At 48.6% G+C, this 21,333-nt stretch overlaps 2 protein-coding genes across 2 annotated transcripts in view; one reads left to right on the forward strand and one right to left on the reverse strand.

Annotated features, from left to right (window-relative positions):
* Window positions 1-626: 626 nt before the first annotated feature.
* Window positions 627-8,050, forward strand: LOC306839882 (uncharacterized protein; the record flags this gene model as incomplete). The annotated part of the gene is given in 14 exon segments (XM_079368826.1): window positions 627-747; window positions 3,142-3,269; window positions 3,271-3,361; window positions 3,764-3,904; window positions 4,886-5,014; window positions 5,119-5,186; window positions 5,188-5,298; window positions 6,231-6,278; window positions 6,280-6,304; window positions 6,307-6,350; window positions 7,185-7,203; window positions 7,206-7,316; window positions 7,761-7,965; window positions 7,967-8,050. Coding segments are annotated over 14 exon segments (1,296 nt in total), but the record flags the coding sequence as incomplete, so codon positions are not given.
* A 2,487-nt stretch (window positions 8,051-10,537) lies between these two features.
* The window catches only part of LOC306839885 (chloride channel protein 1-like), a 17,862-nt gene continuing 7,066 nt past the window's right edge, over window positions 10,538-21,333 (reverse strand). Inside the window, 12 exon segments of the mRNA XM_079368831.1 lie at window positions 10,538-12,339; window positions 12,341-12,658; window positions 13,721-13,807; window positions 14,641-14,745; window positions 15,549-15,593; window positions 16,630-16,712; window positions 17,375-17,462; window positions 17,546-17,638; window positions 18,009-18,100; window positions 18,360-18,493; window positions 18,595-18,808; window positions 19,681-19,833. Of these exon segments, the coding sequence (XP_079224957.1) occupies window positions 12,205-12,339; window positions 12,341-12,658; window positions 13,721-13,807; window positions 14,641-14,745; window positions 15,549-15,593; window positions 16,630-16,712; window positions 17,375-17,462; window positions 17,546-17,638; window positions 18,009-18,100; window positions 18,360-18,493; window positions 18,595-18,808; window positions 19,681-19,833 (1,547 nt within the window). The 3' untranslated portion in view covers window positions 10,538-12,204.

Below are 21,333 nucleotides of genomic sequence, written 5' to 3' on the forward strand. Positions count from 1 at the left end.
CTTTGCCACGAGCACTGGCGCCAGTTCGACATCCCTGAGCCTGCACGGTGAGCGAGCCGTTCAAGCGATGAGCTGATTTGTTAAAGTATCTTCAAACACGGATTCCTGTCTTTTAGGGCTTAAAGATGTTATTTATGAACGGTCTGGATTTGACGTGTGTGTGTGTGTGTGTGTGTGTGTGTGTGTGTGTGTGTGTGTGGTGGGGGGGCAGCTCTCTGTAATGTTTAAAATGAAGACTGCAGTACCCATTTTAAACAGTAGGGGTCAGAGTTATATACCGCTCCTTTAATGTCACGTCTGGAGATGAACGCTGTGAAGGCTTCAGTCTTTTTTTGAGCCAAAGGTGACAGAAGAAATGTTTTTATTAATATCCTGTATCCATCACTAATGATCACATTTAATGCTGGTTTTAACTTGATTTTCACTTTATCAGATGCTGTGCTGACAGAAGACACAGTCTCACCCTGAATGTGTCCTCATAATTAACCCTCCTTTCTTATTCCCTCTCTTAAAACGTCTGTCTCGCTCTAACACTTTTCTGAATCCTCAATTATCTGCTCTCTTCACCTCACTGTCTTTTATTCCATTTCACACCCCACCCCCCCCCCCCGCATCCTCCCTCCCCCCCTCTCTCTCTTCAGTTGTCCATGGAGGACACTACGTCCATTCTGCCTCGTCTCAAGAGGAAGTCTGCCAACTCCTACGGGATCGGTGCCCTGGCTAAGTCCTCTCTGACAGGTGTGTCAGGTGTGTGTCTGTGCTGCTAGATGGTAAAACAGCCCCCATGTTGCCTCCACACGCTCCGCACGAGGTCGAGGGTGAAGTCGCTGTTGAGGACTGGTCGGACAAACTTCCTGTCCTGTTAATGGAAAAGATCATTTTTGATTTCTTGTGGATCGATTTATTTGGTGTCAGAGCAGAAGTCAGACGATCAACGTGTGGTTTAACAGAACGCATCAAACAACAACAAACAGGAAGTACATACTGTATATATATATAAAATATATTTTATATTTCCAAAAACAATACAGCCACTCTCAGCTTTCTCATCAGCTTCTCAGTTGTTTTTCTTATTTGTTAAAATAGGCCGAGCTCCCACAAAGTCACGTTCTCTGTGAGCTTCCTGTTTTCTCTGTTGCCTAGGCAACCAGTCCCGCCCCATCCAGTACAGCCCACCTGCTGTGCACCTTCAAGGACAAATCGGCCCACGATTCATGTCAGACCCAGCCCGTAGTGTTAACTCAAACTATAAAACATTTTAAAGTTTTTTTTTCTTCTAATCTGAAGTCGAGATTAAAAAACGACCTCCATCTCGTTTCTGCTCTCAGGCTCGATAATCATCTCTCACATCGGGAGAGAAAAACAGGAATTATCTTTTCATTTTAGCCAATCAATGGCGGCTTTCGCTGATCAAAGTGTGACTCAACAGGCGACTTCACTCTCGAGCGGGAGGAAGAGGAGGAGCTTGGAACCAACATGGCCGCCCCCTGTGGGTGCCCCCTTCCTTTATCACTCCCTACTTTCCCTTCTTCCATCGAGATCAACAGCAGACGTCAATGACAGACACGTTTCGCTGAGTCATTGATGGAAACCCGATCAGACCTCTTATTTCAAACAAGCTGAAGTAAGTGAGGTGACTTACTTTGACCACTTCCTGAAGCATCTCCTCACACGTGTTGGGAAACGTAGAGTCTCTGTGGCGTGGCGTGGCGGCTGCTGGCGGCGGCGGCGGCGTGGCCTCAGTATCTGTGACTCTCTCTCTGTGCAGCTCTGTGTCTTTGAGTGGCCGTCGCCTCCTTTGTGCTGCTTTGTGCTTCTGACTGTGGCGCTCTGTGCTCCGTGGTGTTTCAGTGTAGCACCTCAGTGTTCGTCGTTGTCGTGTCTGAGTGCACTTTGAATCTTTGCTTTGATTTCACACTGTTTTCTTTTTCAATCCTTTGAAAGCCAAGACCCCAACACCCCCCCCCCCATCTCTCATCTCTCACCCCCATTCTCTCTCTTCCTGTTTCCATCCCCAATTACACTCTGCTGGGAGAGTTGGATTTCACCAGAGATGGGTTCTCTTTGTCTGAGGGGGAAAAAAAAACAATTCTATTTATAGCTCAGCCTGCAACTTGCCCTCTGGACTGGGGGAGCAGCTCTGTCATGTTTTAATCGATCCGCCCCTCTGCCAGCGTTTGTCTCCGTGTATTTGTCCCCACTTTGAATCCTGTATTTGCATCTTAATTGGGCAGAGATTTGCCAGTGGAGCCTTCTTAGCCTTTTGTTTACACTCGATCATGACTTCCTCCCGCTGCTCTCGAACACGTTTTTAATCACGCAGGGTCTAATGGTCCTCGTTTATCGTGTTTACCAGGAGACGAGTAATGGCTTCCATCATTAAAATGTCTCTTTCTTCTGAAAACTGACGAGGAGCGAAGATGCAATCACAGGCTGACAGTTATCTCAGTTTAAACATATGGACAGTCTCCTCAGGTTGTACAAAGATGAAGCCAAAACATCCCATCGACTGCATGAGGCCGGACGTTCACGTCACGCCTCGTCTGCTAACAGAACAATGTGCAGAGATTAGACTGTGGCCGGATCTCTGAATGTTCTGGCTTCACTTTGGGTCAGGCGTCGGATGTTCTTCTTTATATACAGCCAAACAAGTAAACAATAATCTTTTTGTTTGAATATGAAGCAGAACTTGAAGATCAGATTTTAAGAGGTCACACTCGTCACCTCCTCGTGACATGAGTCTGCCTGCTGCTCGGTCTCATTATGACCTGCTCGCTCTGAACAGAAGGTGAGCTGTGACTCATGTGGTTTTAAGCACACGATGACAGAAGTGTAATTATGCTCATTATCAGCCACATTCAGCTGAAGAGTCCAGATAAACATCTGATATTCAAGATCTAACAACCCAAAATAATATGAGCCGTCGTCTCCTAACGAGCCAAACGATGAGATCTTCTTAAAACAGGATGTATCATCTCTCCTCACAGCGTCATGTGATTCTCTTCATCTACTCATCTCATTATCATGCTACCCCCCCTCCACCCCCGAGCCTCAGACCGAGGACTCATCAACTGCTGAGGCCAGGACTCGTTCTGACAGAGTGTGTGTGTGTGTGTGTGTGTGGCCCCGTACCTGCTGCAGGTGTGAGTCGCTCCATGAAGGACAAAGTCACCAAGCCCACTGCCATGGCCCAGGGTAAAGTGGCCCACATGATCGAGTGGCAGAGCTGGGGCAAACCATCCGCAGGGCCCATGGGGGTGGCCGGGACATACCAACCTGCAGAGGGAGAAAGAGAGGAGGCTGGAGAACGACGCGTACAGCGACCTGAGCGACGGAGAGAAGGAGGCCCGCTTCGCTGCAGGTGAGAGAGTACGAGTCATACAGAGATGAAAGAACATCGACAGGAAGGAGAAATATCCTGAGTGATCAGCGACTAAACAAAGGGAGCAGACTCAATGCAGTGTGACTAAAATGTGTATTAAACAAAGAGTCAAAAAACAACCTGAGGAAACACAAAGTCCATCAAAAGAACAAAAACAAAACCAGAAAAGAGCGGGAAGAGTCTGACAATGAACACGGGGCAATCAAAGAGAGAGGCAGGAAGTAACACTAGACCAGAAATACTACAAAATAAAACACTAAACTCAGAAAACAAAAAACAAAATAAAACAGGAAATGAAAACAAAATGAGGAGTAAACTAATTAAAGGTGAGTTTTCTAACATCATCGTGTTGAGCTCACTCTGATCTGACTCTCTCTTCAGGCATCATGCAGCAGTTTGCGATCTCTGAGGCGACTCTGTTCGGCTGGAACTCGATGGACGGAGACAGCATGGGAGCCGGCTCCAACCAGGGCAGCGTGGCTCACCTCAGTGAGGTCAACCAGGAGAGCATCACGAGCAGAGGTACTCCATCGCTCAAACACGTGTGCAGTCAGAGAGGCTCCGGTTCAGGTTTAGCCTCTGAACCCGGTCTGCAGGAGAGCAGAGCGTGTTGAAGCATCATGTTCGTATCGTAGGTGAAGGCACGCTTTGGGAACGTTAGAGCTGCAGCGACAGTTTTCCTGTGAAGGTCGTTTGGAGGGCAGACACACAGCTGCACACTGCCGCTGGTTCAGTTTACTGGTACATACGATGACACAACAGATAGAAAGGAAGGAAAGAGCAATTTCCTCAGGCGACATCAGGAAGCCGTGCGTGACCTCACAGGAACTACCATATAAGGTCATAAAAACATTTTTTTCGTCGCTAAGCTTCAGTTTTGTTTGAAGCGCATTAAAAACACGTGAAAGCTGGACTTTTTCATGTTGTTCATTTCACCACACAGTTAGACTGTGAAGGGTTGTCTGTGCGAGTCCTTGCTGTGTTGAGCAATGCAGAGCGCCGTTCAGCCCTGAGGGAGCCTGGAGGTTAGCACAAGGACTTAGCCTCGCTCTCATTAACAGCACCATATGTGCCCTAGCTTACAGTCCGATCACACCCGGACTGAGCACACGCTCCGGTCTGTTCCACTCCTTCATTGATTATAATGATGGTCTTAAATACTGTCTGTATAGTAAGAGCTTCGTCACAAACAAGCTTCAAGGTTTGCTGCCAAGTCAGACTTGTTGTTTATAAGTAACCCAGCAGGATTTCAGGGACCAGGGAGGATTAAATCTGGCAAAACAGATTGTTTAAAGAAACATAATGAGAGAGGATCAGGTAATTAAATCCTGTTTTTAATCCGGATCAAATCTCCAGTCTTTGTTGTTCCAACCTTTTGAGGAGGATTGTGAAACTAAGATCATCCCTCAAACACGTGGGGGGGGGGGGGGGGGGGGGGGGGGGGGGGGTTTAAAGAGAAGAAGTCCTCCCTGTCTCACACTTCTTCCTCGTCTCTCCGTACAGACCAGGTACTTCACCACTCCTCTGCGGATGTCTGGCCTCACACCTACGTCTCACAGGGCCTGTACTGCCTGTCATCCACAGACGCCTGGGACCCAATCACCAGCCAACCCTCGGGCATGGCCTCACCTGGTGGGGCTCTTACATTATGGCAGCTGGTGAGGATTGAGGATCTCCTCTGTTATCCCGCACACCACACCTGAGTGTGTCTCTAAAGCGTTGAGTGTGTGTTCCAGGAGGCAGCAGTGGAGCAGGGGGGACGCCTGCCGAGGGCTACGAGGGGACAGTAGGCAGTTACCTTCAACAGCAGCAGACTCATCTCACCCTGCCGCAGCACAACCAGCTCCAACCAGCTGCAACAGCTGCAACAGCTCCACCAGTACCAGCAGCAGCAGCTCCTGCAGTACCAGCAGCAGGTCGGCTCACCGACTCCTCATGTAGGCTGAAGGACAACACATGAAGGATTATTTTATTTTGGTCCTTTATCAAAAAAACAACAAGAGTAAAAGATATTTTTGTAAATGGTCCACTTACAGAAACAAAACATAATAGGCTGAAGTCCAACGTTTATTTCTGCCTATCCTATAAACTGCTCATATAACTCAGAAGATAAACAACCAAACAAAAAAAGGACAACAGGTAATCAGATTTAGTGTCGTCTGTAACAACAAACGTGGGCTGTAAATATTGCTAAAACGAAGCTTCAGACTGCTGACAGGTTTTGAATCTCGATGACCCGCGGCATCCAAAAAGACTTCTCCAGCTTTCTTGGTCACTTGTGCATTAGCACATCTCAGAGCTCATTAAAAAACTGAAGGTTATGAAATATTAACTGGAAAAAGGTCGGGGACTGTGTTTCAGAAAAGGTGGACTGATCCGGACCAAAATGGAAATGAGCCTGTTAGCTTTAGCGCGTGGTGCCCCGTGTGAGGCCGACTATTGAATATATTAAATTACATTTATAATAACGCTTTTCAATCAGTCGGTCAATTTTGTGAGCATCAGTCTGGCTGAAGAGCCGGAGACATTTCCCTAATGTACTCGGCTGCACTATAATTGAAAGGGGTTTTCAAAGCAGAAGCACGACTATTATGAGAGACTAGAAGGAGGCTCAAAAATGGAAAAAGGTTGGAAAAAGCTGGAGGAATAAAAGTGCTTTGTCATGTTTGGCATGACTAGGCAGTGATGCACTAACTACAGCTACATAGGTCAGTAACTGTGGGCTCTTGTTGGTGGCAACAGAAAAACACTGTTTAGCCATAAATCACGATCAACAACCAAATCAGCCACTTTAAATAAAATGGAGTTTTTTTTCTAAATATTTGTCTTTTTCTGTTCCTGATTGCAGCCCATGGAGCACAGGCCACACAGTGCCTCCCATTCCCTCCAAGCCACTCCCCAACAGCACCATCCACAGTCTCGGTCCTCCACCCACCCTCGGCTAGCTGACCTGTGGGGAGCTGCGCAGGTGGAGGCACACCATGTAGGCAATCGCCTTCTGAATCCAAATGGTCAGATTACAGACTCTGCGGACTAGATCTAGCAGATTGTGGGAGAGCAGCTATGAGTGCTGCATGAGCATCTATACAGTAGTGTAAGCATCAAGTCTCTGTTCCTGGATGACACCCCTTTTATACACTGGAAGACAGCATGCCTTATAATGCATTTTATACTTTATTGCTGTTGTCGGGGATCCAAGGTTTATTTGATCTGATCTCATATTTCAGGCACGTCTCTTTAAAGGTGAAAAAAGTGGATTTTTATAGTTGATGTAACATTTTGAAAATCTTTTTTTCGAATGCGTGCTTTCATCCTGGCTAATCTGTTTTTTTTTGTTTTCTGGATCTGGCTTTTGTTTATACCAGCAGGCACATTTATCACACAGCTGTAGTGCAGTGAATGATGGGAGAAACTACCAGGGGAGATGCTAAGGTAGAGACAGGCTAGAAATCTGCATGGAGCACTGCCAAAAGTCTGCATGATAGCCAAACATGGACCTGATGAATTTTGACACGGCCCCCCTTAAACACTGCCCGGTCTTCAGGGTAGCATGCTGGAAAGTCCGCAAGTTTGCAACTCGAGGCATTTGGATTCAGCATCTGTGTCTGTGGTGCTCGTCTAAGTATCTGCTCTTTCTCTCTGATGTCACGCAACAGGCAAACCAAGCTGTGGTGGGGACAGTCCATCTTTCTCTGTCTGTCTCTTCTTTCTATGAATGATGCCAGCGTTTGCATTTCAACTGTCAGTTTCCAGTCCAACAAAAACGATAACAAATTAAATCAGCAAACTTAACTGGTTGCAGGTGGACATCGTCCAGCAGCTGGCGGACAGATGGCGGAAATGGTCGGAGGAGTGGTCGAGACGGTCGGAGAGGAGCCGGAGCTTGAATCTGAAGGGATCCAGAGCAGCATGAAGAGACGAGGAGCTGACAAAAGTGAGTTTCTTCTGTGACCATGAAAGTTTCTCTTTGGATCAAAGAAAGACGAGAGGAGAGGACAGAGGATGGATCAGTTTCATCAACATGAATTCTGTATCAGATCCTGGCTGCTCAGTAACACGCAGCGTGAATAAGGCTAGCAGTGTGTCCCTTGGTGCTTTTCCAGTTACCTCAGAAGTCGCTGGGAATGATGTCACCGAGCTAACTGAGTTCCAGTTATGAGCTGTGACAAGTCAAAAAAGCAACGTTGATGTTTATCAGACTGGAAACCCCTGAATTTCCCTCGGGATCAATAAAGTATCTATCTATCTACAAGCTTGACCATAAAGAAGATATTCTTCAGGGTAGAGAGGACGACTGCTTCCAGGACAGGAACTGGGACATGAATCCACAGGAGACTGGTCTTATATATGAAGGCTGTCCCCAGTCTGAGTCATAACTAATGCATCCGTTTGACCTCCTCTTGTCTTACAGGTAGAAGAGGTTACATTAACCTTGGAGCCAGAGCCACGCTCTTTGACCCCGTCCCCTCTGAAGGAGGATTCTCCCTCCACCAGAGGCTCCAGTCCAGGACTCCCAGCACAGACCACGGACTCTGTGGCGGGAGGAAACCCTTCAACGTCACGCCCTGCATTGTCCAGCTGCTGAGAGAAAGAGGAGGAGGCAGAAGAGAGCTCCATTGTTGTTGTTGCGACCAACTGAATCACACAGGACGAAAAACTGTGAAAAACAGCAAAATCAATCAAGCTACTTCTATCAACCCTACAACCCCCCAACTATTCTACCCACCCGACACCCCCCACTAGACCCACCGAGGTCAGATACATCAGAAGACTTTTCAGACGTGAGTGTGATGTACAAACGAAGCTTGGACGTACGTGATATCAAACACAGACAGGAGACTTTAACTAAGTGACCGAATGGAGATGAGATGGAGTCACATGACGTCGGGACCTATCGGACCAAAGAACCGGGACTGACCCGATAGATGGGAGGACAAACGAGGACCGACAGGGCCTAATGAAATATTGAGTGCAATACAACAAACATGGACTCAATAAAAACTTGGGAACAGTGTTTGCAAATCACTGTGAGCGGTTTGTTCGAAGTGCTCGAGCGCAGGAAGTTTCTGTTTCATCGGAGACCTGCGAACAGAAAAGTCATCTATTTGCTGATTGGTTCATTTAGCTTTGATTGACAGCTGATTGACAGCTGATTGACAGCTTGCAGAAGGATGAGCTGTTGTTCGGATGGATCGAGCTGAACCTGCTTTGAGTCATTTGCAAACACACAACCACAGGAAAGTGCATGCTTTTTAACAGTGACCTAGCCCTTACAGTATAACACAGTATACAAAGTAATAATATATCAAATTGCTTTTTATAAAAACTAAAAAATCCAATAAACGTATGTGTATCAGTACGAATGTAAGACTGTATGTATGTATGAATGTACCTTTGTTTGTGTTAAATATATATATTCTGGGAAAGTCATCTTCTTGCTGCTGTTCTGTGACACACACACACACACACATGCACACACACACATGCACACACACACACACACGTTTACTGTGACCTTTATTTATGGTGCCTCCAAAACACGCAGTCATGGTCCGAACCGTGTTCAGCACCACGGCTTCGGATCAACACAGGTCTGTAAGCCTCTCTGCTTTACGCTCCACCACCTCACTCTGATCTGTCCTCTGATTGGCTCCAGTCACAGTCAGCATGCACACAGGTGGACAGACTTGCTCTGTCCTCTGATTGGCTCCCGTCACAGTCAGCATGCACACAGGTGGACAGACTTGCTCTGTCCTCTGATTGGCTCCCGTCACAGTCAGCATGCACACAGGTGGACAGACTTGCTCTGTCCTCTGATTGGCTCCCGTCACAGTCAGCATGCACACAGGTGGACAGACTTGCTCTGTCCTCTGATTGGCTCCCGTCACAGTCAGCATGCACACAGGTGGACAGACTTGTTCTGTCCTCTGATTGGCTCCCGTCACAGTCAGCATGCACACAGGTGGACAGACTGGGCCTTTAAGATGTGTCTGCTGTTTGAAGTCTCCACAGAAACTCTTTAATGATCATCTTATCCCCCCCTCCTCGTCTGAGAGCAGGTAAGAGCTCCTGTTGCTTTCATCTTTTTGAGCCGTGTGTGTGTGTGTGTGTGTGTGTGTGTGTGTGTGTTCAGAGTATTTTTAACATACATTTGAATAAATTAAAGGAAGGCTGCAGGACAGATGAAGTCCCTGCTTTAGTGACGAGTTGTGTGTGGGTTTGATGTAAAGACGACATTTAGAGGTCAAACCTGAAGGTCGTTAAGACATGGGGAGATGACGTTTATAAGACCTGTGATGGTATCAAACACTAACAGCTCCTTATCTTTACAAGAGTTTCACAGCCTGGAGAACGCTATGATAACAAAATACTGTTTCTCTGTTTTAGGACCTGAGACAAAGAGCGGAGGTCATCGCTCACCGTGTTTGAAACTAAAGGACACCACGACAGCATTTCTGCTTTCAACCTGAATGTTTCAGTTTCAGAGAATTCAATGAACTTTTGTCTCCTGTAAAGAGCTCAGGAGAGATTTGTGTTGGTTTTGGCGCCCCCTGTGGTCTCCTCTCGACACTGAAGAGGTTTTTGTTTTGTGTTTTTGAGACAGTAAACTGTATAGTCCTCATCATCAACACGGACAGCTCCTCCGAGGACGTGAGAATACTGCAGCTCCTGAACTTTCTGAACACATGGACAGAAATGCACTGATTGGATGTTTTTAAGAAGCTTCAGACCTGAATGAGCTCATCGACACATTCTGGATTGTATCTGCTGTGGATTCTTTTAGGGGGGCATTTCTGAAATCTCGTCTTTATCATCATCTTCAGCATGTTTTTTTTTGTTAATCCTGGAAGGTGTCCTTGTTGGGATAACTGGGGTAAAAAAAAATAAAAAATATGTGCAGCTGTCGTCAGCCGCCTTCAGCTGCACCATCGATCAACGTAAGCGTGATGAGATGAGCTCGGAGGCTGCATCCACAAGGTCAGCACACAGTTTGGAGGTCGTTCTGGGGCTTTGGCCAATCTTCCACAGCGGAGCGAGCAGCTCCATTAGTCTGCTGTTATCCAGGCGGCCTGATGCCAGAACAGAAAATACATCAATAGCTGCAGCTGTCGTCTGAGAGGAACGAATCAACCATCTACTGTGCAGAGCCAGGAGGAGCAACAATATCAATATTTATTATTTCTTTTATTTGGACTTTGCATTGATGATCAGCAGATCAATAAATGGATCAGATGTATTAGTACAACTCAGCTTCCATACGGGGATTATCTCGCTTCAAGAAGCCTTCAATAACATTTTAATACAATCAAAAACCAAGACAGATAAGAACCATTTAAATCGATAAGACAAAAATAAATAGATGCCATACTCTTCTTTTAACCAGCAGGGGGCGCTGTCTGCTTTTCGCATCAGTGGCTGAAGAACAGAGGCGAACAGGCACCAGAGAAGAAGATGAAGATTTTGAGGTTGAGAAAGCATTTTGTTTCAGAGAGGAAGAGGAGCAGAAAAACACGACCAACATGAATCAGGATGTAAAATGGCGCCGTATTAAGTCACTGAAGACGATGATGATTCAACCTACGGCAGGAATCCAGCGCACAGATTACAACCTGCATCTGTGATTTCATGATTTGGGCTGATGATTAATGTTACAGCTGTAAATATGAATGTTTGAACCCTGAGTGTCGTCCCCGTGTGTTCCTGCAGGGGGCGCTGGAGTGCCCGTGTGTCCCTGCAGGGGGCGCTGGAGTCCCCCGTGTGTTCCTGCAGGGGGCGCTGGAGTGCCCGTGTGTCCCTGCAGGGGGCGCTGGAGTCCCATGGATGGCGGTCTCCGTGCTGGAAATGCTGTCTCAGGCTAACTCTGAGTCAAGCTAACGACAGGCTGAGAGCTGAGGCGGGTTTTAAGCCTCCTGACAAACCGTTACACGGCGCCCACCTGTCAATCAGCTCAGCTACACGCCTTATTGTGAATAACTCTGATCCTTCATCCAATCAAAACTGCTGAGTCATCAAAACATTCCCCCCCGTACAGTGTGTGTGGATGGAGACATGAGCTAATCACACCTATTTGGTTTTTTGAAGCAGGCTGTAAACATGTTCATGTCTGCTGTAAAAACAGGCTTTTTGAATGGGTGTGTATGTGACTTCCTGTGCTGCTGCAGCCAGCCTCTAGTGGACACTCCAGGAACTGCAGCCAGCCTCTAGTGGACACTCCAGGTACTGCAGCCAGCCTCTAGTGGACACTCCAGGTACTGCAGCCAGCCTCTAGTGGACACTCCAGGTACTGCAGCCAGCCTCTAGTGGACACTCCAGGTACTGCAGCCAGCCTCTAGTGGACACTCCAGGTACTGCAGCCAGCCTCTAGTGGACACTCCAGGAACTTTTTGTTTTTTTGGGGTAGCTACAGACGCTCCTTCACCAGGACTGTTAGTGCCACCATCTTACTTCTGCGTCACTATTTGTATGAAGCTGGTCGCAGCGGCCCATTGGTCAGCGAATGAAAAGATTTAGCAGCATGAACAGAGTGAAGACTGTAACTTATTCTACAAACAAGCTAACCAAACAAGCTAACGCTGATCAGCACAGAGAGAAATGAGCAGACGGAATCAGAGAGAGAGAGATGCATAATCTTCATATAACAACAGATAAACATTCAGACGTTTAAAGTGGCTTCAAGCTAACGCGAGGGTTTGTTTACTTTGCTCTGCCTTAAGGTGACAACAAGAGGTAAACAGGAAACACATGAAGAAGAGAAGGAAACACTCACACCATTATAAAAGTTTTCCATTATAAAAAAAATGTAACCATCACTCATGTCTAATCTAAACCATGGGCTCGTCATCACTGTCTTCATCTCCCTCAAGAAGCCCCCGCAGGGCTGCCAGGGGGGGGAGAAGGAGGGAGGGAGAAGGAGGAGGGGAGGAGGGGGGGACAGGGGGAGGGGGGGAGGAGGGGGGGGAGCGACAGGTTGTCGTTCACTGTGCCGCTGCTGCTCTCCTCCACATCCTCCGACCTCACACCCTCGATCCTCACCTCTGTCTCGCCCTCTGGCTGAGGATGTTGGTGAGGGGCAGAGGGGGGAGGGGCAGAGGGGGGAGAAGGCTGGGGGTCGGGAGACGGAGAAGCAGAAGAGACGGAGGACAGAGAGGAAGGAGCAGTGGGAGAGGACGGGGGAGCTTTAGTGACAGAGTTGTGGTTGCTGATTTCTCGCAAGCTGGCGAGAGGAGGACGGAGCCGGACACCGGAGCGTGTGGAGCCCTCGATGGCCTTCTGGAGCTGAAGGAGGGAAGGAAGGAAGGAAGGAAGGAGGGAAGGAAGGAAGGAAGGAAGGAAGGAAGGAAGGAAGGAGGGAAGGAAGGATGGAAGGAGGGAAGGAGGGAAGGAAGGAAGGAAGGAAGGAAGGAAGGAAGGAGGGAAGGAAGGATGGAAGGAGGGAAGGAGGGAAGGAAGGAAGGAAGGAAGGAAGGAGGGAAGGAAGGAAGGAAGGAAGGAAGGAAGGAAGGAGGGAAGGAAGGAAGGAGGGAAGGAAGGAAGGAAGGAAGGAAGGAAGGAAGGAAGGAAGGAAGGAAGGAAGGAAGGAAGGAGGGAAGGAAGGAGGGAAGGAAGGAAGGAAGGAAGGAAGGAAGGAAGGGAGGGCAGGGAAGGAAAAATGTTGAGAAAAGTTTAGAGTATAAAAAAACGAGGGGGAACAAGAGAAGCAGTTTTGTTTTAACACTTCTTGATGACCGATTCTTTCACACGGACTTAACCGGAAAAACGTCGGATGGCACGCAGCAGCGCTGAGCAGGGCTCGGGTGACGTGGGCATTAAGGGGGTACTAGACTTAGGACACCTTCAGGTCTCGCACCCGTTACTGAGAACTTGCAATGTGTTGGGACGTCTGTCACTTTGTCCGCCATCTTTGATTGAATCTTTTTACATCGTGTCTCGTACTCTCCAACAGATCGTTGTCAGGGACTTTTATGGGAATAAGAAAACAAAGAAGATTTGAGGGGAAGTTGTGGCACAAAATGTTTGAGAAATGGAAACAGAGACACGAGATGATTGATGAACGGCGGTTTGCTTTGCCGGCGTCTCGGAGGGAAACATGTATGATGGGATGTAGTGATAATAACTCAGATCTAATGAGGGAGGAGGCACACTCAGAGGATGGAGACAGAACGACAGAATAGAATGAAAGACATGAAGATCGATTATTCTAGATAAATACTCGGAGCACGTTAGGTTTTTTTTTTTTTCTCGCCTCACAAAGTCAAAAGCAGCCAGAGGAGACTTCGAGAAGTGGACTCAAAGAGAGAATCGCTCCAGGCGACCTTCAGCAGGAGGTGAAGTTCTTACCTCCTTCAGGGCGACGACTCCCACCAGTTTGCCGATACTGGTCACGTAGGCGTGACTGAGTCCCAGCAGGGAGAACAAGGTGTGGGTCTGTGGAGGGAGAAAGACCGCACGTCACATGACGACCAACTTCCTGCTCTCAGAGCAGAAAAACACCAGACTGTTTCCAGGCTCCGAGCTTCAGACACGGAGATGATGAAGAGTGTCTGTTGTGTTCACACAGCCGGGCTCAGGTCACTCTGGATGAGCTCTTTGTATGCATCAGCACACGCTGCATCTCAAAGCCTCCTTCTACTCAAGAGTATTAGCATGACAATGACATCATCAGCTACAAGCTGCTTACAAGACATCTGCAAACCCTGCATCAGGTTTGTCATAATGAGGAGAGAGCATTGTTCAGCTGGCTTTAATAATAATAATAATAATAATAATAATAATAATAATGATAATAATAATAATAATAATAATAGAGGTTCATGTATTCTTTCTGCTCTCACACAGTCGGCCTGTGAGGCGTGTTTTAAACGCTCACACAGTGGAGGTCACCCGCATGCTGCTCGCTGGATGAAGCAGAGGGAGAGAAATTCAACAAAAGACAGCTTGAGGTGCTCAGAAACTGTTTGTGTGCGTGACTAACTCCGGCCCTCGCTGGATTTATGCAGCTTAAAAAACAACAACAACGACTGCAGGCGAACGAGCCGAGTCATTTCATGCAAACGATGAAGGAATGAAGAAGACGTGTTTGAGATTTATTGTCTTTAAAGATGACTCGTCATGTTTGAGTGTTGGAAACAAAATGAAGTCTAATATAATTAATAACGCTGTTTATTATCCTGAAACTTGATTGTTTACGTTACGTTGCCTAGCAACCGTCGAATGCATGTGACCGAGGCGTCATCCTCTCTCTCTCGCTCCGTACCAACCTTGTGTAACGACGTTCTCTCCACCAGCTGGAAAGGCGAAGGGTCGACTCGTATCTCGTCGATTTCCATCGGATTGTCCATCTCCGCCTCTTCCCACGCTTTGATCTGCAGCAGCCAATGAGAAGCAAGGTCACAGAGGTCACAGACTGGGCTGGTGTTAGCTCAGAGCCGCTCTCATCAACTCCTGAATCCAAACTGAGCTTCACTCAGCGTCTGTTTCCACGCTGGCTTACATTAATACATCGCAGCGTACTCCTCCGAACACGAAGATTGACCACATTTCATTACTTCAGAGCGTGTGTGTGTGTGTGTGTGTGTGTGTGTGTGTGTGTGTGTGCAGCTGTGAATGAAACCTTGAAACCCTGTGCTGTGTCCTTGCGTGTCAGCGGCCTCCCCTCTGAGATTTAGGATGTCTGACACCTTTTAGCCTCTCTGTAGATTTTACCTTGGCGCCCCGACCCGCTGTGACGGGGGCCGCCGTCTGGGAGGACTCACAGGGGAGGTGTTACGGGGCCTTTTGGGAGAGTGCCAGGCAGAGTGAGAGAGAGGGAGCACGATACTGTTTGGGTGCTCTGAACACAGGAAGAAGTCTCGTTTAACATTCAGCCTGTGTTCACACTGCAGATACAAGGTGCCCCATTTCTCCCTCTTTGTGGATGTGACACAGAAACACCTGTGACCTACTTGTGACGTGAAGTGAGATTCAATATTGAGCTTTGTGAGCACGTGTGTGTGTGTGTGTGTGTGTGTGAGAGAGGTGTTCAGACTGTCAAACGGAGGATTTAGAAACGCTTGAGCGAAGCGACACATTTTTCCGTCTCTCGTTCGGACTGAAGGTTCGGTGACTTAAACTCACGAGGGCGAGTTTAAACTCTCCGACGTGTGAAAGCTGTCAAACAGTGCCGTACCTCTTCAGGTGTCATCGTGTCAGAGAGAGGGGGAGGACTCGGCTCCTGCAGACACACGAAGAAAAAAACCAGTTTACTGATAATAACAAGAAGCCACCTGAGATCAGCTCACATCGGATAAAAGCATCAAATATTAGAAGGATAAAAACACCTTCTGTCGCTCTGAGGTTGGCGTCAGAATCTCTGAGTGTGTTTCTGTTGTTTATTAGTTTACGTCTGTCAAAGCTGCTGTGAGACATGTTTTAAAAGCTCCCCTGATAGTTTGCTCTTTAAAAACAGCAGCTGTGTGTTTCCATTGTTGTTGTTTATCACTGATAGGTCAGTGTCTGCTCACCTGCCACGCACAGGACAAACAGCTGATTGCTGCTGGTGGCACTTTTCCTACTGTGAAGCTGTTTGATATTCAGGACAGCAGGATCGCGGCTCGCTGCTGTAAAAACAATCCGCACGCAGGAGTCGGACTGAATCCAGAAACATAATAGAGAATCAGACGGGTAATTCTCCCGCCGCTGCAGCGGGCACAACAAAAATCAAATCCTAATCTTGCGAGCTTACAAGCATATGCTTATTTCCACTGTGGTTTTCATTCAGGGAGATGACATGTATCGCTTCCCCTGCCAGGCCGAATAATCGCTGCACCTCCAGCATGTGGCTCACACATTTCCATATGAGAGGAGGTCGGGAAGAGAGACGCTCCACTCGGGGGAGTTTGTTCTGAGGACGAGGAAGCGTTTGTGTATTCTTGTGCCTCTGTCAATCAGATCAGTGTGTGTGTGTGTGTGTGTGTGTCACGCTGAATAGAAAGCAGAGCCCTTAATGAAAAATTCCCCCTGAAAGAATAACGGATAAATATTTATAACCGAGCGGCGTTCAGCGTTGGGACGTTTTGGGAGGGCTTTGGCTTATTTGCATTTCAATGATTCATAACAAACGAGGGAAGAGTTTGCCAACACCTGTCGGAGACCGTCACACAGACCGCTCCCATCAGAGGCGTTTAAAATCAAACAAGAACAAAGACACGGCAGCACATCGTGTCACCGAGCGGAAACATTCACGCTGCCGTGTGAGACGTCAGACCGACCTGAGACTGTCCCTCCGTCTGTCTGCTCTGAGAGGGGAAGAGACTCCGCAGCGTCCTCCTCACAGACTGCAGAGGAGCTTTGTCTGCACGCACACACACGCACGCACGCACGCACACACACACACACACACACACACACACACACACACACACACACACAGGTGAAGAGAAGAAGAGTGAAGGTCAACAAATACATGTTTAGAAAGACTGTCTGAGCGAGCACGTCCTCACTTCGTTGTTGCTTGGATACCATTTCACCGGCTGTCTGTTGAAATGTGACGTCATGTGACTGTCCCACCACGGATACACACACACACACACACACACACACACACACAGCTGCTGAGGGCCGAGCAGGAAACACACATGAAGGGATCAACTCGTTAACGAGCAGAAGGATCGTTTCAGATAACGTCACGAATCCAACGCAGGTTTCAGGTAAAAATAAATAAATATGAAGGTGATGACGTTTCTTCATAACGTAAACAAACTGCAGACATTTAAAACACATGCAGCGTTGTTTCCCATCACGTCATAGTTTCTCTACATTCAGCTCCCACTTCACTCTGACACACACACACACACACACACACACACACACACACACACACACACACACACGTGCTGCTTTGATTTCATGAAAGTTTCTCATAAAGAAAAGAAGCTGTGGCGCTCGTCGGGTCTTCCTCCCTCCCTCAGCAGCCTGAGCAGAGACCAGAACAAAGAGGAAGACGTGTGCGCTCACCGGGAGCAGGAGCCGTGTGGTTGGACGAAGGCTCCGGAGGCTTTGGAGGAGGGAGGGGTCCGTTCCTCTCCTCCTGCACCGGGCTGCCCTGCAGACAGGACGAGAACACAGAACAATCAGAAGCTCCTTCTGTCATAAAACAATGAACACAGATCATGTGATGGAGCCCACCTTCTCTCCGTCCTCCTCTTCCTCCTCGTCTACAAAAGCAAAGGACTCCCAGCTGTGCTGCTGACACTGGTTCTGCTCCTGCAGGCTCCGCCCCTGAACACATCCACACGGTCAGGTGTGCACCAGGTGAAGGTTGTCGCTTACATTTCTACTCTCAGCTGATCCCGTCCTCCACCAAACATTTTAAATGGAACCAGACGGATCCATCAAACTGAACAGGGACTTTTATTCCACTCTAAGGTCTGAAGTCGCGGCGGGCCTGTCTCCATGGTAACGCGGTCAAAACAGAGAAGACTCAGAGGAGACCTGCAGCTTGTTCAAACGAAAACTCAACTTCCTCTGAAGTGCTGAATATAAAAACTGAATCAACATGTTTGAATCAAGAGCAGAAAAATAAAGTGACTTGGCTCAAGGCATTATGGGAAACGAGCTACGGTCAGAGCGGACAGACGGCTCTCCTCACCTGCGTCAGGAGCCTTCTCTCCGGTGACAACCACCAATCACAGAGAGCCAGGAGCTCCAGCCGGTCCACGCTGCCCAATAGGATCATAGAGTCTGGAAGCAGAGGGGAAGATTACTCGGACGTGCTCACTGTTCTCTGTGACCTTCACACAACCTTCACTAAAGTCATCATCTCCCCTCGTTGTCCCTTCCAGATGTTCGGTCCCATTCTGCAGCTGGAGTCTTATCCTGGACCCCCCCCCCCCCCCCCCCCCATCCACATGAAATACTCCTTATCAGTTACAAATGCCTGCAAGCCTCCTCCACCTGTAGGCCACATCCTGAACCCCCCCCCCCCCCGGTCCCTGTTCACCTCTTGAGTCGACCAGCGGGATGGATTTGAGGGAGGAGGAGTCCAGCAGCAGTTTGACCTCTCTGTATGTGGACTGAGACGATATGAACTTCACCTTCCTCACCATGATGTCTTCCACAAAGATGTTGTACTGGCTGCAGGACACGCAGACACAACAGCTTTAACAACGTGCAAAGACCGGACTGGAACCTTCCAGAACCTCAGGACTGAGGTGGAGTGTGAGACCAGCACCGACCTCATGTGTCCGAAGCCGAGCTCGGGCAGGTACGGCAGCTTCTTCACCTGGATGATGGAGTCGTACAGGGACGGCTGCAGGCCTTGTGCCACCATGTTGGCCAGGATCACTGCCACCATCATGGGCAGGATGTGGGAGATCTGGCCTGTCAGCTCAAAGCAAATCACTGCCGTGGACACGGTGTGAGTGACGGCTCCTGTCAACGCTGCAGCTCCTGTCGGGGGGGGAGGGGATTCAGTGAGCACACACTAAAAGGTAAAAGAGCTGCATGAAAGGAGGGGCAGGAAACAGGAGACTGAGAGGAGAAGAACAGAGGAAGAGTGAATCTGGTGTCAGGTGTTTAGAAGCAAAGAATGAGAAGGTGTGTGAAGAGCAGCAGCAAGAAAAAGATCCACAACGACATGTGAGGAGGAAGGGAAGGAGACACACAAGGAGGTAAGGTGGGATCAAAGGACGAGGAGGACGGATGGGTGTCAACCAGGACGGCCATGTTTCTGGGTCAGCAAAGAGGTCACATGATCTAACAGAGAGGAGGAAGAGGAGGATGAACAAAGGGAGGGAGGTGGAGAAGAGAGGAGGAGGAAGAGGAGGATGAACAAAGGGAGGGAGGTGGAGAAGAGAGGAGGAGGAAGAGGAGGATGAACAAAGGGAGGGAGGTGGAGAAGAGAGGAGGAGGACGACTTGACAAGGAGAGACGATGACAGGGAGCAGCGAGAGACGGGGGAGGAAGCGAGAAGAAGAGACAGAAGAGGAGTCGAGAGGAAGACATGCTGACCACTGCTGAAGAACAGAGGGAGGAGGAGAAAGAGGAGGAGGTGCTGACTGTGATGATGTGGACGCTAAAGTGCAGAGGAGGAGGAGGAGGGGCAGGAGGAGGAGGAGGGGCAGGAGGAGGAGGAGGAAGAGGAGGAGGAAGTTCTGCACTGGTAAATCATTTTCAGACTTGATTGTAATTGCAGGTTGTCGAGCGTTGTCTCTGCCATGCTGCTCTGAACTGAAGGTCAGAGAAAGGTCAGTAGTGATCAAACGTGTGTGTGTGTGTGTGTGTGTGCGGGGAGGGGGGGGGAGGGGTAAGGGGGAACTGACCAATGACTGCGTACCCTCCAGGGATGATGCGGTAAAGGATGCCATCAAACACGATGCCATGAGGAAACAGGGAGGCCATGATCTCCCCGACCAGCCGGCCAAACGCCGCTCCTGCAGAGGGAGAAGAAGAAACCAGGAAGGAACCTTTAAAGTCTGCAGTGAGAGGACACGTGAGAGGACGTGAGAGGACATGTCTGCAGTGAGGGAGACGTGAGAGGACATGTCTGCAGTGAGGGAGACGTGAGAGGACGTGAGGACATGTCTGCAGTGAGGGAGACGTGAGAGGACGTGAGAGGACATGTCTGCAGTGAGGGAGACATGAGAGGACGTGAGAGGACATGTCTGCAGTGAGGGAGACGTGAGAGGACATGTCTGCAGTGAGGGAGACATGAGAGGACGTGAGAGGACATGTCTGCAGTGAGGGAGACATGAGAGGACGTGAGAGGACATGTCTGCAGTGAGGGAGACATGAGAGGACGTGAGAGGACATGTCTGCAGTGAGGGAGACATGAGAGGACGTGAGAGGACATGTCTGCAGTGAGGGAGACATGAGAGGACGTGAGAGGACATGTCTGCAGTGAGGGAGACGTGAGAGGACGTGAGAGGACATGTCTGCAGTGAGGGAGACGTGAGAGGACGTGAGAGGACATGTCTGCAGTGAGGGAGACGTGAGAGGACATGTCTGCAGTGAGGGAGACGTGAGAGGACATGTCTGCAGTGAGGGAGACGTGAGAGGACGTGAGAGGACATGTGTGCAGTGAGGGAGACGTGAGAGGACATGTCTGCAGTGAGGGAGACGTGAGAGGACGTGAGAGGACATGTCTGCAGTGAGGGAGACGTGAGAGGACGTGAGAGGACGTGAGAGGACATGTCTGCAGTGAGGGAGACGTGAGAGGACGTGAGAGGACATGTCTGCAGTGAGGGAGACGTGAGAGGACGTGAGAGGACATGTCTGCAGTGAGGGAGTCTAACGGCCTGCGTGTGGATACAGACGAACAAATCAAATAAAAATGGATCTGAGCGAGCGTCATCTTTCAGCTCCGTGTGATCATGCAACATGTTCAATAACACACACACACACACACACACACACACACACACACACGCTCATTTAGCTAAAACATCGTTAGCTAACTCGTTTTTAACGATCTCATGTCTCACAGGATGTTTTTAAAAACCTGCTGCAACAGAAACTATTGTTCATTCTGTATCAGAGTGACGCTTCATGCTAATGTGTCGCGTGACAGTGTAAAAGGCCATATTTAAAAGACCCCCCCTACACACACACACACACACACACACACACACACACACACACACACACACACACACACACACACACACACACACACACACACACACACACACACACACACACACACACACCCACACACACACACACACAACACACACACACACACACACACACACACACAGTATAACCCAGCAGATCCATCCTTATTCATTTGAAGTTGTTTACGGCTGTAATGATGAATATTTTAAAGCTCTGGTAAAGGTTCACGCTCCAAAAAGCATTTCACTCTGCATAAACATCAGACACAAACACTTTTATAAAATGTTTGTGAGAACGAACACGAGTGGAAATAAGTCTGAGCATCGATGGTGCAGCCATTGGAAACGCTCAGTCGAAGG

This window comes from Symphodus melops (genome assembly GCF_947650265.1).
Source record: "Symphodus melops genome assembly, chromosome: 18".
Lineage (NCBI taxonomy): Eukaryota > Metazoa > Chordata > Actinopteri > Labriformes > Labridae > Symphodus > Symphodus melops.